General features: G+C 40.5%; 1 protein-coding gene across 1 annotated transcript; it reads left to right on the forward strand.

The window, feature by feature from the left end:
- Positions 1-6,179: 6,179 nt before the first annotated feature.
- LOC148575257 (protein FAR1-RELATED SEQUENCE 9-like) lies at positions 6,180-11,604 on the forward strand. The gene is made up of 2 exons (XM_088503824.1): positions 6,180-11,083; positions 11,208-11,604. Exons 1-2 carry the CDS (start codon positions 10,247-10,249, stop codon positions 11,439-11,441), a joined length of 1,071 nt encoding a protein of 356 aa, XP_088359950.1. The 5' UTR covers positions 6,180-10,246; the 3' UTR covers positions 11,442-11,604.
- The last annotated feature ends 1,332 nt before the right edge of the window (positions 11,605-12,936 follow it).

Consider the following 12,936-nt stretch of genomic DNA (forward strand, 5'->3'; position numbering starts at 1 on the left):
ATTAACAATTACGGCCCTTCGGCCCATGGCACAACAAGCACTTCCACCGCCATTATCCGCATCTCACATAATCATCTTTGATCCTCAATGATCATTCATTTTTCCCTTGCTTCACTCGCAAGTTACCACATTCACTAGCCCTTTTTCTCATGCTAGGCATATCATAATGATTTAAGACATAAGTGGTGAGATCGGAGGCTTAGAAGTATGAAATTTGGCTTTTAAAACTCAAAAATCAACTTTGGGATGAAAACAGGTCCACGCGTACGCGCACTCCACGCGCACGCGTGGATGGCGCTTTCTCGAAGAACGGCGCGTACGCACCAAGTGCGCCTACGCGCGAGGGGTCATTCTGCTAAAAATTTTCTAAGTTAAAAGCTGCAGAATTTACAGATTCAAACCCCAATCTTCCGACGGACATAACTTCCTCATTTTAAATCGTTTTTCACTCGTTCTTCGAACGGCATGGACATCCCGGATCCAATTTCATTTCTAAACAGATTTGGCACAAATCAAAGATCCGTAGTCCAAGTTATGTCCCGTCAAAGTATGCCCAAAAACCATGTTTTTATACAAAACCACAAGGTGCCATTTTCAAAACAAGCCACTTTCAACTCTTTTCAAAATCAATCAAACATGCCAATTTCAATCCTTCTCTTTGAAATCATTCAAAATGTACCAAAATCAACAACAAGCCATCCTCAACTCACACATTGACACTTTACCAAGGTTTCCAAAACCACATCCAACCATTTTAACACTTCTCAATCAAATGGCTAAAGGACAAACACAATATCATGTCATACATCCTTCCTCATCCCAATTTCCAATAATACCATTTCCAATTAACCATCATTATACATAATCAACATCATACTCACCATCAACATGGTACCACCCATCAATTCAACCTCAATCATCCATCAAGCATATATCACAACATGCATTTCTCATATTTCACACAATCAAGGCATCAATATTCATAATCACATATATGAACACATCATATATTTCAACCATTCAACAACACCAACAATTCAATGCCTATCTTAGGGCCTCTAGCCTAAGTATTTCCTACCACATTACATATTAGATACGGGAAACTAAAACCATACCTTAGCCGATTCCCCAAGCTCAACCGGAGCACTTCCAAACCACTTGTCCACAAGCTCTCAAGGTATCAACACCTCCAAGAACAGATTTTATCACACAAAACCCTCTTCCAAGCTTTCCAAAATCACCAATCAAGCTCCAATATTCACATATACACAACCTAAGCCACAATCATCATACCCATACACAACATCTCAATACCCAAACATCATAGAACAACAAATTATACTAGGGTTGAGAATCTTACCACACCCAAGGTCCAAGGAGACAAGATTAACCTTCTCCTTCAAGAGAGTTGGGTCCTATAACATCAAAGAACCCAAAATCTCAACATTTTTGCTCATGAAACTCGAAATCAAGGGCTGGAATTTCGAACAGTAAAACGTGGCTTACCTCAAGATTGATTGTATGGGTTTTGTAGAGCTCTCCGCGGTGAACGCGTGGCTGCAAACGGAGCGGCAATCGGAGCTCTAGATCAAAAGTTATGGTGGTTTGAAGATCAAGTGAGAGAAGGAAGTTGAGAGAGTGTTCTTCCCCCTTCCATCTCAATTTTCAGCGTGTTTTGGTGTTGTGTGAGGAGAGAGAGTGCTGAAAACTAGGGTTTTGGTTTAGTTATGTTGGGCCAAGGGCCCACTTTGGGTCCGGTTGGTCCGGTTTGGCCCGTTCGGTCCAATCTTGGTCCGATTTCTATAAAATTGGTACCGAAATTCTCGTCTCAATTTCCTCTATCACATTTAGCCATAAAAATAATATTTTTGGCTTTCTAGAATAAATTCTCATTTATGGGTTAATTAGCCATTAATTAACCGGGTCTTACATTCTACCCACCTAATTGGGAATTTTGCCCACAAAATTCAAATTCAATTACCTGAGAATAAGTGCGGGTAATCCGTTCGTATCTCCGACTCAAGTTCCCAAGTGTGTTCTTCAACACCGCCTCGACTCCAAGCCACTTTGACTAATGAAACCTCTTTTCCACGCAATCGTTTGATACTAGTATCGTCAATTCTAACTGGAGCCACTGGAAGCGTCAAATCTTCTCTTAACTGAACTTTCTAACACATGGCTAGCATCAGGAGTGTACTTCTGAAGCTGTGACACGTGAAACACATCGTGCAGGTTCAAAAGATGAGGTGGTAGAGCCACCCGATACGCCACCGGCCCAATCCTCTCCAGGATCTGAAATGGACCAATGTATCGAGGATTCAACTTTTTTGCTTTAATCGCTCTACCAATTCCTGTGGTCGGAGTAACCTTCAGGAAAACATGATCTCCTTCCTCAAATTCCAAGGGCTTCCACCTCTGATCGGCGTAACTCTTTTGGCGACTCTGCGCCGTAAGCATCCTGTCTCGGATTTTCTTGACTTGTTCAGTGGTTTCAGCTATCATTTCTGGCCCCAACAAGCCTTTCTCTCCAGCTTCATACCAACATAGTGGAGATTGACATTTCCTCCCATACAATGCCTCATACGGAGCCATTCCGATGCTCACATGGTAACTATTATTGTATGCAAACTCCACTAACGGCATATACCGATCCCAACTCGTCGGTTGGTCCAAAACACAAGCTCTCAACATATCCTCTAGTGTTTGGATCGTCCTCTCAGATTGACCATCTGTTTGAGGATGGTAAGCTGTACTCAAGCATAATCGGGTTCCAAAAGCTTTCTGAAATGCACCCCAGAACCTCGAAGTGAAACGAGGATCTCTATCAGAGATTATAGTAGCAGGTACACCATGGAGTCTCACAATCTCCTTTATGTATAACCGAGCTAGCTCCTCAAGGGTGTAAGTCATCCGAATGGGCAAAAAGTGAGCTGACTTCGTCAGTCGGTCCACAATCACCCAGATAGCATCAAAACCAGTCCTAGTCCTTGGCAATCCCGACACAAAGTCCATTGCAATACTTTCCCACTTCCATTGCGGAACCTCTAAAGGTTGCAACATCCCGGAAGGTCTTTGATGTTCAATCTTTACCTTTTGACAAGTTAAGCACTTTGAAACATATTCCACCACATCATTCTTCATACCCGGCCACCAAAACATCACCTTTAAATCATGGTACATCTTAGTACTTCCCGGGTGAATGGAGAATCCACTTTTGTGTGCCTCCCTTAAGATATCTTGTCTCAAAGTACCAACATCCGGCACAATGATCCTACCCTTGAATCTCCATAACCCATCTTTTTCTTCCGACACTCTCCACTGTTTTCCTTGCTCGATAGCCGGTAACACCTTCCATAATGCTTCATCATTTTCATGAGCCTTTAGGAGTTCGGACTTAAAGTCACTTGAGATTTCTAATCGGCTCAAACACAAGTTTCCAGATACTTCTCGAGCACCAATTTTTAGACTCTCGAATCCCTTGAGCAACTTCTCCTCTTGAAGCATCATCCAAGACGCATATAACGACTTCCGACTTAACGCATCCGCCACTATATTCGCTTTTCCCGGATGGTAATTCAACTCAAAGTCGTAGTCCTTCAATAATTCCATCCACCTCCTTTGCCTCATATTAAGCTCTTTCTGATCAAAGAGGTATTTCAAACTCTTGTGATCGGAAAAGACTTGGAACTTAACCCCATAGAGATAATGCCTCCACACCTTCAAGGCAAATACGACCGCAGCGAGTTCCAGATCGTGCGTAGGGTAACTAACTTCATGAGGTCTCAACTGTCGTGAGGCATACGCCACCACATTATGATGCTGCATCAGCACGCACCCTAGACCCTTCAACGATGCATCACAGTACACCTCAAAAGACTCGTTCGGCTCAGGTAACACTAACACAGGTGCAGTGGTCAACTTTTTCTTCAATGCCTGAAAGCTCTCCTCACACTCAGGAGTCCAAACAAACAGAGTGTCTTTGCGAGTTAACTTTGTCAACGGCAAAGCTAATTGTGAAAAGCCTTTGATGAACCTTCGGTAATAGCCAGCTAAACCCAGAAAACTCCTTATCTCAGTTACTGTGGTTGGTTGCTTCCATTCCATCACAGCCTCCACCTTAGTTGGATCTACGGCTATTCCCCTCTTACTCACCACGTGACCCAAAAACTTTACCTCATCCTTCCAAAACTCACACTTAGACAATTTCGCATAGAGTTTCTTCTTCTTTAAAATTTGCAACACGGTCCGCAAGTGTTCCGCATGCTCTTCTTCGGTCTTGGAGTAAATTAGTATGTCGTCAATGAAGACAACAACGAATTTATCCAGAAACGGACGGAACACTCTATTCATGTAATCCATAAACACTGCAGGAGCGTTCGTCAACCCAAAAGACATTACAGTATACTCGAAATGACCATAACGAGTCCTGAAAGCAGTCTTAGGGATATCCTCACCCCTCACCCTTATCTGGTGATAACCGGATCGCAAATCGATCTTGGAGAAAACCCCAGCTCCTTGTAATTGATCCATGAGATCATCAATCCTCGGCAATGGGTATTTATTCTTTATGGTGACCTTGTTCAGCTGCCTGTAATCCACACAGAGCTGCATACTTCCATCTTTCTTCTTTACCAGTAATACTGGAGCACCCCACGGGGAAACACTTGGTCGGATAAAGTTCTTACCCAACAATTCCTCTAACTGAGACTTTAGCTCGGCCATCTCTAACGGTGACATCCTATAAGGAGCACTTGAGATTGGTCCCGCCCCAGGCACCAACTCAATAGCAAACTCGACCTCTCGGTTAGGTGGAAATTCCTCAATATCATCGGGAAACACTTCCGGAAACTCACACACTACCGGAATCTGATCCAACTTTTGATCATCACCCGAAACACCAGCGGTTAACAACAGGATACCCTGACATTCGATTCCAGAACAGTTCACCATCATCGAATTCAAGTAATAATTATTCACCACGACCGGCCCTTCTGTATCTTCCGGCATAAAGTACACCGACTTTGTAGAACAATCAAGCAGGACATGGTTCTCAGATAACCAGTCCAATCCCAAGATAAGATCAAGACCGATCATCGGCAAGCAGATTAAATTATGGACAAAATCACGCTGCTTGAACCTGAACAAAACTTTCGGGCATCCTAGCCTAGTTACCATGGCTTCATGGGTAGCATTATGTACCTTTAGGTCATAACCTAAGGTTACGATCTTCAATCCTAACTCATGGGCTTTCTCAAATGCAATAAATGAATGCGATGCTCCCGAATCAAATAAAGCATTTAAAGTTTGACCAGCCATTTCACAATTACCTCGAATGAGTGTCTCAGATCCTTCTGCACCCACAGCTGAGGTGGTGAACACCCGACCAGTCTGTTGTGCTTTCCCAGCACCTTGCTTTTGCTTCTCTGGACAACTTGCGGCTTTATGCCCCGCCTTTCCACAATTGTAGCACAAACCCCATCCGGCCTTGCATGGTACTCCCGGATGGTGACTCCCACACCTAGTACAAGCTTGATCATTCTGAGGCTGCTTCCCAAACCTTTTCCCTTGGGAGTAGTTGTTGTTGGGCCTCCTAAAAGAACCTCCCCTCTTGAAAGACAGACCTCTAGGTGCAAAGCTCTTCCCTCGGTTCTGTGGAAATGATCCTTTGTGACTTCCTTTCTCAGCGGCTGCCCTCTTCACACACTCTTCAGCAACCCTACACTTGTTCACCAATTCGGAGAAAGTCCTAATCTCCATTGGCCCCACCGAACCGAAAATATCACTCCGGAGTCCTCCCTCGTACTTAACACACTTCCATTCCTCATATTCCACCGGAGTCCCTTGACACATACGAGAGAATCTGAACAACTCCTCAAACTTGTCAGTATACTCAGATACGGACATAGTACCCTGCTTCAGCTGCAACAATTCAAGCTCCTTGGCCGTCCTAGCAGAAGTCGGAAAGTACTTCTTATAGAACTCCTCTTGGAAGACATCCCAGGTGATATAATCATCACCCTGCTGCAGAAGACGACGGATACCTTGCCACCAATGCGACGCTTCACCTGTGAGCATATAGGTAGCGAACTCGACACGCTGTCCTTCAGGTACCACTTGTGCTTGCAGTGCTCGCTCTATAGCCTGAAACCATGTATCGGCCTCAGTCGGGCTAGTAGTTCCCTTGAACTTAGGTGGATTAACCTTTAAAAAGTTCGCCAGTGTCATCGGGCCTTGAACTCCACCTCCGTCATTACCATGGTTGTTCATCTGTTGACCAAGAGCCTCAGCAGTGGTTTGCATAGCAGCAGCCATATTCTCCAGCGCAGTCATAAAGTTCAACGGGTCATTAGGGTTAGTGTCCGGCGCACGAGCATTAGTACGACCTCTCCCACGGCCTCTACCGCGTCCACGAGGCGCCATCTGGTTCCTATACACACCAAACAATCGATATTAAGTTGATCAGTCTCAATATCGGAAGTTTAGTACTTTAAAGTCCCAAATGCATGCTCATGAACGTTTATGCCAACTATATCAAGTAGATATACTAACAGCACATAACACACATACAGAGAATGCACAGAAGCATAGTCAGTCCATTCCTCAGGCTCTACAGGAACGAACTGCTCTGATACCATAATGTAACACCCTACCATACAGAGACTTATGCTTAAGTCATAATTCAGAGATGGCAAGGTATTACGACCTCTAAAACAAAAATTTAGTACGTATAGTAGTATGAATGATTGATTATAACTAGGAGCCTTGTAGAAAAAAGGGATAAACAAAAACCGCAACTCGAAAGCGCAACACTCCGATCACTAACACAACGAGCAAAGGATAAGCTAACGCAAGATCATATATATAAAGAGTATCAAAAACAGGAATATCAAGACTCAAAATCCGGCTGCGAAGGTAACCGGTTCGAGCATAGCAATATATACATATAATAAAATAAGGAAAACCCCAAGGAAAACCCAAAGGGACATAAATACCGAAAACCTAATCTCCAAAATCCCCTCTAGAAGGAGTCATCACAGTTTGTATTATTTAATGGAGATAAAAGTATCTAAACAAGATATATAAATCAAGATAGAGTCCCAAGAACAAGAATCTTCGCTAATCCCGAAGTCCCCAGCATGCCTCAACGAGAAGCCTCGCGTCCTGCATCTGAAAACCACAAAATCCGCATGGGTGAGAACCAGAGGTCCCCAGTACGGTAACAGCTTCCACATATATAATACATAATAATAGAGGAAAGCCGAAGGCAATCCTAGAACTTCCTCCAGGAAATATCAAAGCTTATAAACAAGCTAAACCGTAAGCGGCAACTAACTAAAGATCCTTCAGTCTAACTAATACTTCCCTTTCTACTTCCTTCAGACCTCCCAACAACCAGCAGGAGTATAATATAGCAAACACAGTTATATCAGACAAGAGATTTACAAATAGGAACAAATAAGGCATTTAGGCAATTAGCAAGTAATATGCAGTCAAATAGGCAATCTCAAACAATTCATGTAGTATGCTTATGATGCATGCCTGTTCCTAGTGGCTGATGATATCATCTGTCGGTTATAGAGCCAACCCGACAAGTCCTGGTAGCTAGCCATTGGACTGTCCCTCTGTCGTGCATCCCCAACTCGAGTTATACTCATCATAAACTTGATCATAATCATGATCCATATCCATCACCCTCACTGGTGAATATTTATCCATCACCATCACTGGTGAATATTTATGGGGGCGAGCTCATCCGGGCCTTTCACAGTGCCCGGCCACACTTACGACATAGGGTCAAAAGAGCTTCGAGTCTCAACCTGGAGCACATGGTGGCTAGCCATTGCTACTACCCAGGGAAACCCTCATCTCCAATGGTGGAAGTGCAAACCTTCACAATTCAATCAACATCATATATGCATTTATACTTGGCCATAAACATGGCTCCGCCGTAACACGGCAATAATCTAGCCATCCGGCTCACGGTTAAATCCATAACCAGCCAATTCATTAACAATTACGGCCCTTCGGCCCATGGCACAACAAGCACTTCCACCGCCATTATCCGCATCTCACATAATCATCTTTGATCCTCAATGATCATTCATTTTTCCCTTGCTTCACTCGCAAGTTACCACATTCACTAGCCCTTTTTCTCATGCTAGGCATATCATAATGATTTAAGACATAAGTGGTGAGATCGGAGGCTTAGAAGTATGAAATTTGGCTTTTAAAACTCAAAAATCAACTTTGGGATGAAAACAGGTCCACGCGTACGCGCACTCCACGCGCACGCGTGGATGGCGCTTTCTCGAAGAACGGCGCGTACGCACCAAGTGCGCCTACGCGCGAGGGGTCATTCTGCTAAAAATTTTCTAAGTTAAAAGCTGCAGAATTTACAGATTCAAACCCCAATCTTCCGACGGACATAACTTCCTCATTTTAAATCGTTTTTCACTCGTTCTTCGAACGGCATGGACATCCCGGATCCAATTTCATTTCTAAACAGATTTGGCACAAATCAAAGATCCGTAGTCCAAGTTATGTCCCGTCAAAGTATGCCCAAAAACCATGTTTTTATACAAAACCACAAGGTGCCATTTTCAAAACAAGCCACTTTCAACTCTTTTCAAAATCAATCAAACATGCCAATTTCAATCCTTCTCTTTGAAATCATTCAAAATGTACCAAAATCAACAACAAGCCATCCTCAACTCACACATTGACACTTTACCAAGGTTTCCAAAACCACATCCAACCATTTTAACACTTCTCAATCAAATGGCTAAAGGACAAACACAATATCATGTCATACATCCTTCCTCATCCCAATTTCCAATAATACCATTTCCAATTAACCATCATTATACATAATCAACATCATACTCACCATCAACATGGTACCACCCATCAATTCAACCTCAATCATCCATCAAGCATATATCACAACATGCATTTCTCATATTTCACACAATCAAGGCATCAATATTCATAATCACATATATGAACACATCATATATTTCAACCATTCAACAACACCAACAATTCAATGCCTATCTTAGGGCCTCTAGCCTAAGTATTTCCTACCACATTACATATTAGATACGGGAAACTAAAACCATACCTTAGCCGATTCCCCAAGCTCAACCGGAGCACTTCCAAACCACTTGTCCACAAGCTCTCAAGGTATCAACACCTCCAAGAACAGATTTTATCACACAAAACCCTCTTCCAAGCTTTCCAAAATCACCAATCAAGCTCCAATATTCACATATACACAACCTAAGCCACAATCATCATACCCATACACAACATCTCAATACCCAAACATCATAGAACAACAAATTATACTAGGGTTGAGAATCTTACCACACCCAAGGTCCAAGGAGACAAGATTAACCTTCTCCTTCAAGAGAGTTGGGTCCTATAACATCAAAGAACCCAAAATCTCAACATTTTTGCTCATGAAACTCGAAATCAAGGGCTGGAATTTCGAACAGTAAAACGTGGCTTACCTCAAGATTGATTGTATGGGTTTTGTAGAGCTCTCCGCGGTGAACGCGTGGCCGCAAACGGAGCGGCAATCGGAGCTCTAGATCAAAAGTTATGGTGGTTTGAAGATCAAGTGAGAGAAGGAAGTTGAGAGAGTGTTCTTCCCCCTTCCATCTCAATTTTCAGCGTGTTTTGGTGTTGTGTGAGGAGAGAGAGTGCTGAAAACTAGGGTTTTGGTTTAGTTATGTTGGGCCAAGGGCCCACTTTGGGTCCGGTTGGTCCGGTTTGGCCCGTTCGGTCCAATCTTGGTCCGATTTCTATAAAATTGGTACCGAAATTCTCGTCTCAATTTCCTCTATCACATTTAGCCATAAAAATAATATTTTTGGCTTTCTAGAATAAATTCTCATTTATGGGTTAATTAGCCATTAATTAACCGGGTCTTACATACTTACATAGGAATGCATGCGAAAAGGTTAAGAATAGTGGATTTTTAAATGACTTCAAGAAATTGATTTATGCTAATGTGAGTGTTGAAGAGTTTCAGGTCATGTGGGGAGACATGGTGACGAGGTATAACTTATCAAGCAATTCTTGGGTCGACCAAACCTATGAGTTGAGGAATTTATGGGCTCTTGCATATTTGAGGGACTAATTTTTTGGGTGAATTAGGACAACATCCCAGTGTGAAGGGATTAACTCTCTGATAAAAGCATATGTGAGAAAGAAAGATACCCTTCTTGAATTCATCAATAACATGGAGACCGTTGTTAGCCATTACAGAAACAATGAAAGAGTTGCAGAGTTCAATAGTAAATATACCGATCCAGTACTTGTGACTTCTTTGCTGACACTTGAAGATTTTGATGCAAAGACTTTCACTCGTAACATGTTCCAGGAGGTTAGGAAGGAAATTGAGGGTGCTTGTGCTATGAATACAGAGTTGGTAATTCAGGATGGGGGAAAACTATACTTCAAGTGTAATAGTTTTGAAGTGCCAAAGATTGATCATGTGGTTGAGTTTGACAGAGTTGGGGGGATGCTTCGTTGTGAGTGTCTGTGGTTCGAAAATAGAGGGATTCCCTACATGCACATATTCGCATGCCTAAAGCACCAACACGTTGAAGTTATTCCAAAACGCTTAGTGTGCAAGCGTTGGACGAAGAATGCCAAGAGCAATTTCATGAAGTCAAACGTCGATGATCCAAGTGATTCTGATAAGGTACTAAAGTGTTGTTTGGGTGTGTTGGGTGCTGAGTGTTCTAGGTTGATGGATGTTGCAAGTAAGAACTCAAGTGATTTTGTCGAAGCAATGAATGATGTTGTCAACACAATTACAAAACTCCAAAAGCAAGGTGAAAATCCACGCAACGGTAATTTAGACGGTGACTACGTTGTTGACCCATTGGTGGTGAAGAGTAAGGGAGCTCCCAAGAAAAACTCAAAATTTAAGCAACGTAGAAGGTGTTCAAACTGCGGTGTGACAGGGCACTACAACAAAAGTTCTCTTAATGTTCTTGGTAGAATCCCAAAGGAGCCGGTAGACGATGATACAGAAAAGAATATCAGCAGCCATCTTGACATCCTCATTAAGGTATCTCATACTATAACTATGTTTAGAATTTTGTTGTATGGTGGTTCGGCATATTGTGTTTTGGATTTATAAACTGTTATTTTTATGCTTTTGTAACGAAAGATGACGTTTGGTTTGTGATCAGCGCAAAAGACATGACAATATGAAAAATCAGCAGAAGATGGAAAAAGATAGGAACATTGGTGGTGGAACAACACCAACCTCAACAGCTAAGTCGGCTTTTACTGATCAAGTGAAAACATCAAGTCCTGGTCCCGATATTCCGGTTTGTGCATCTACAAGCAACGAAGAGTTTGGGATGAGTTTCAGAACAACTGAATCTCCTGTTGTGGCCCCTGAAACTGGAATGGCAGATTGAAGATGATTCAGATTTTAGGATGATTGGTAATTTTGTACCATTTACTAATTACCTTTGTTTTGTATAGTTTGCATTCATTGATTGATTTGACATTTATTGAACTAGGAAGATTATGTCATTTTACTCATTTACTATTAAATTTTTTAAATTTCTTTTCTTTTTATGTTATCACCTTTTTTCGTTTACTAAAATAGGACAACATAAGACATAGAATAAAAATACGATGTTTAAAATGTTACTGGAAAAATTATCACGTACACTACCAAAAAAACGGAGTTTAGCCACCAAATTTTAACTACGAACGCTAAATCGTGTCTTCTATTTATCACCAAATTGGCTCATAATGACGTACCATAACCGACCTGTCTTTAATAGATTTATTAAGCTATAATATCATTTCTTAAAAATATTTTAACATTAACACAAATTTTTAAAATTAAATCTAAAAATATAAAAAATTAAATTTAGATAAAATTAAAAATTATAAAGATAATTCAAATATTCTAATACTTGAGCTACTTAAAAAGATAAAATTTATTTAGCTAAAATTATATAATTTGAATAAATAATAAAAAGTTCAGTAATTTTTAAGTAAAAAAAATTTTAATAAATCTTTTAATAAAAATAAATTGTTTTATCATTTGTTAGATTTTAAAAATGACAGTAATTTAGTTAAAAAAAATAGTCTTTATTTATATGATTTAGTACTCACTACATATCTTTGTGAGTACTGTACTCTTAATATATACATAATTATCTTTTTAAAAATTATTTTGTGAAATTATAAATTAAATTTTTATTTATACAATTATTCAATTGGTATATATTATTAATTAATTATCTATTAACTATTTTAAGTCATAAGAAAATTAATACTAATTAATTTATGAGTAATTACTCAACTTTTACTTCTTGTATTTATCCGATATAATCAGTGACCCAATATTAAAAAAACAAGTCATAACAAATTCAGACATACATTATATCCAACAAACTAGCCAAATACACCCATTTTAAAACAATCTGCTTTCATTCTCACAATTAGTCATGAAAATTACATTGATCAAAAGATTGATGAAAAAATAAATCCAATTTAATAAAGAACAAGAACAAAACAGATAATAGAACATGAAAGAAGCAAGCCCTCCTAATATTTTAATTTGTACTTTGGATATCTATCACATGAACTAGCTAGCACGTTTTGAGATTATCTCTCACCCTACAACCATTGAAATAAAGTATTAAACACTGTTTCAAGTTTTAACTCCTTGAAGCTAAATAAAGATGCTGCATATCATCACATTCAATGGATGGCTCTCATGGCTTTCGATTCTATGGCCCCAAATACCAAACATCAGACAACAACTCAAGATATCATTAATTGCAGCAGATGCTTAGTGAATGATTACCTGGAAATGCATGAAAACTAGAAATTCTAAAACAAAAATACATAAAAATTGAAAGATCAGAATGATTAATCCCTCGGGTATATGTT

The sequence above is a fragment of the Arachis ipaensis genome, chromosome B2 (assembly GCF_059453495.1).
Source record: "Arachis ipaensis isolate K30076 ecotype BB chromosome B2, ASM5945349v1, whole genome shotgun sequence".
NCBI classification, from domain to species: domain Eukaryota; kingdom Viridiplantae; phylum Streptophyta; class Magnoliopsida; order Fabales; family Fabaceae; genus Arachis; species Arachis ipaensis.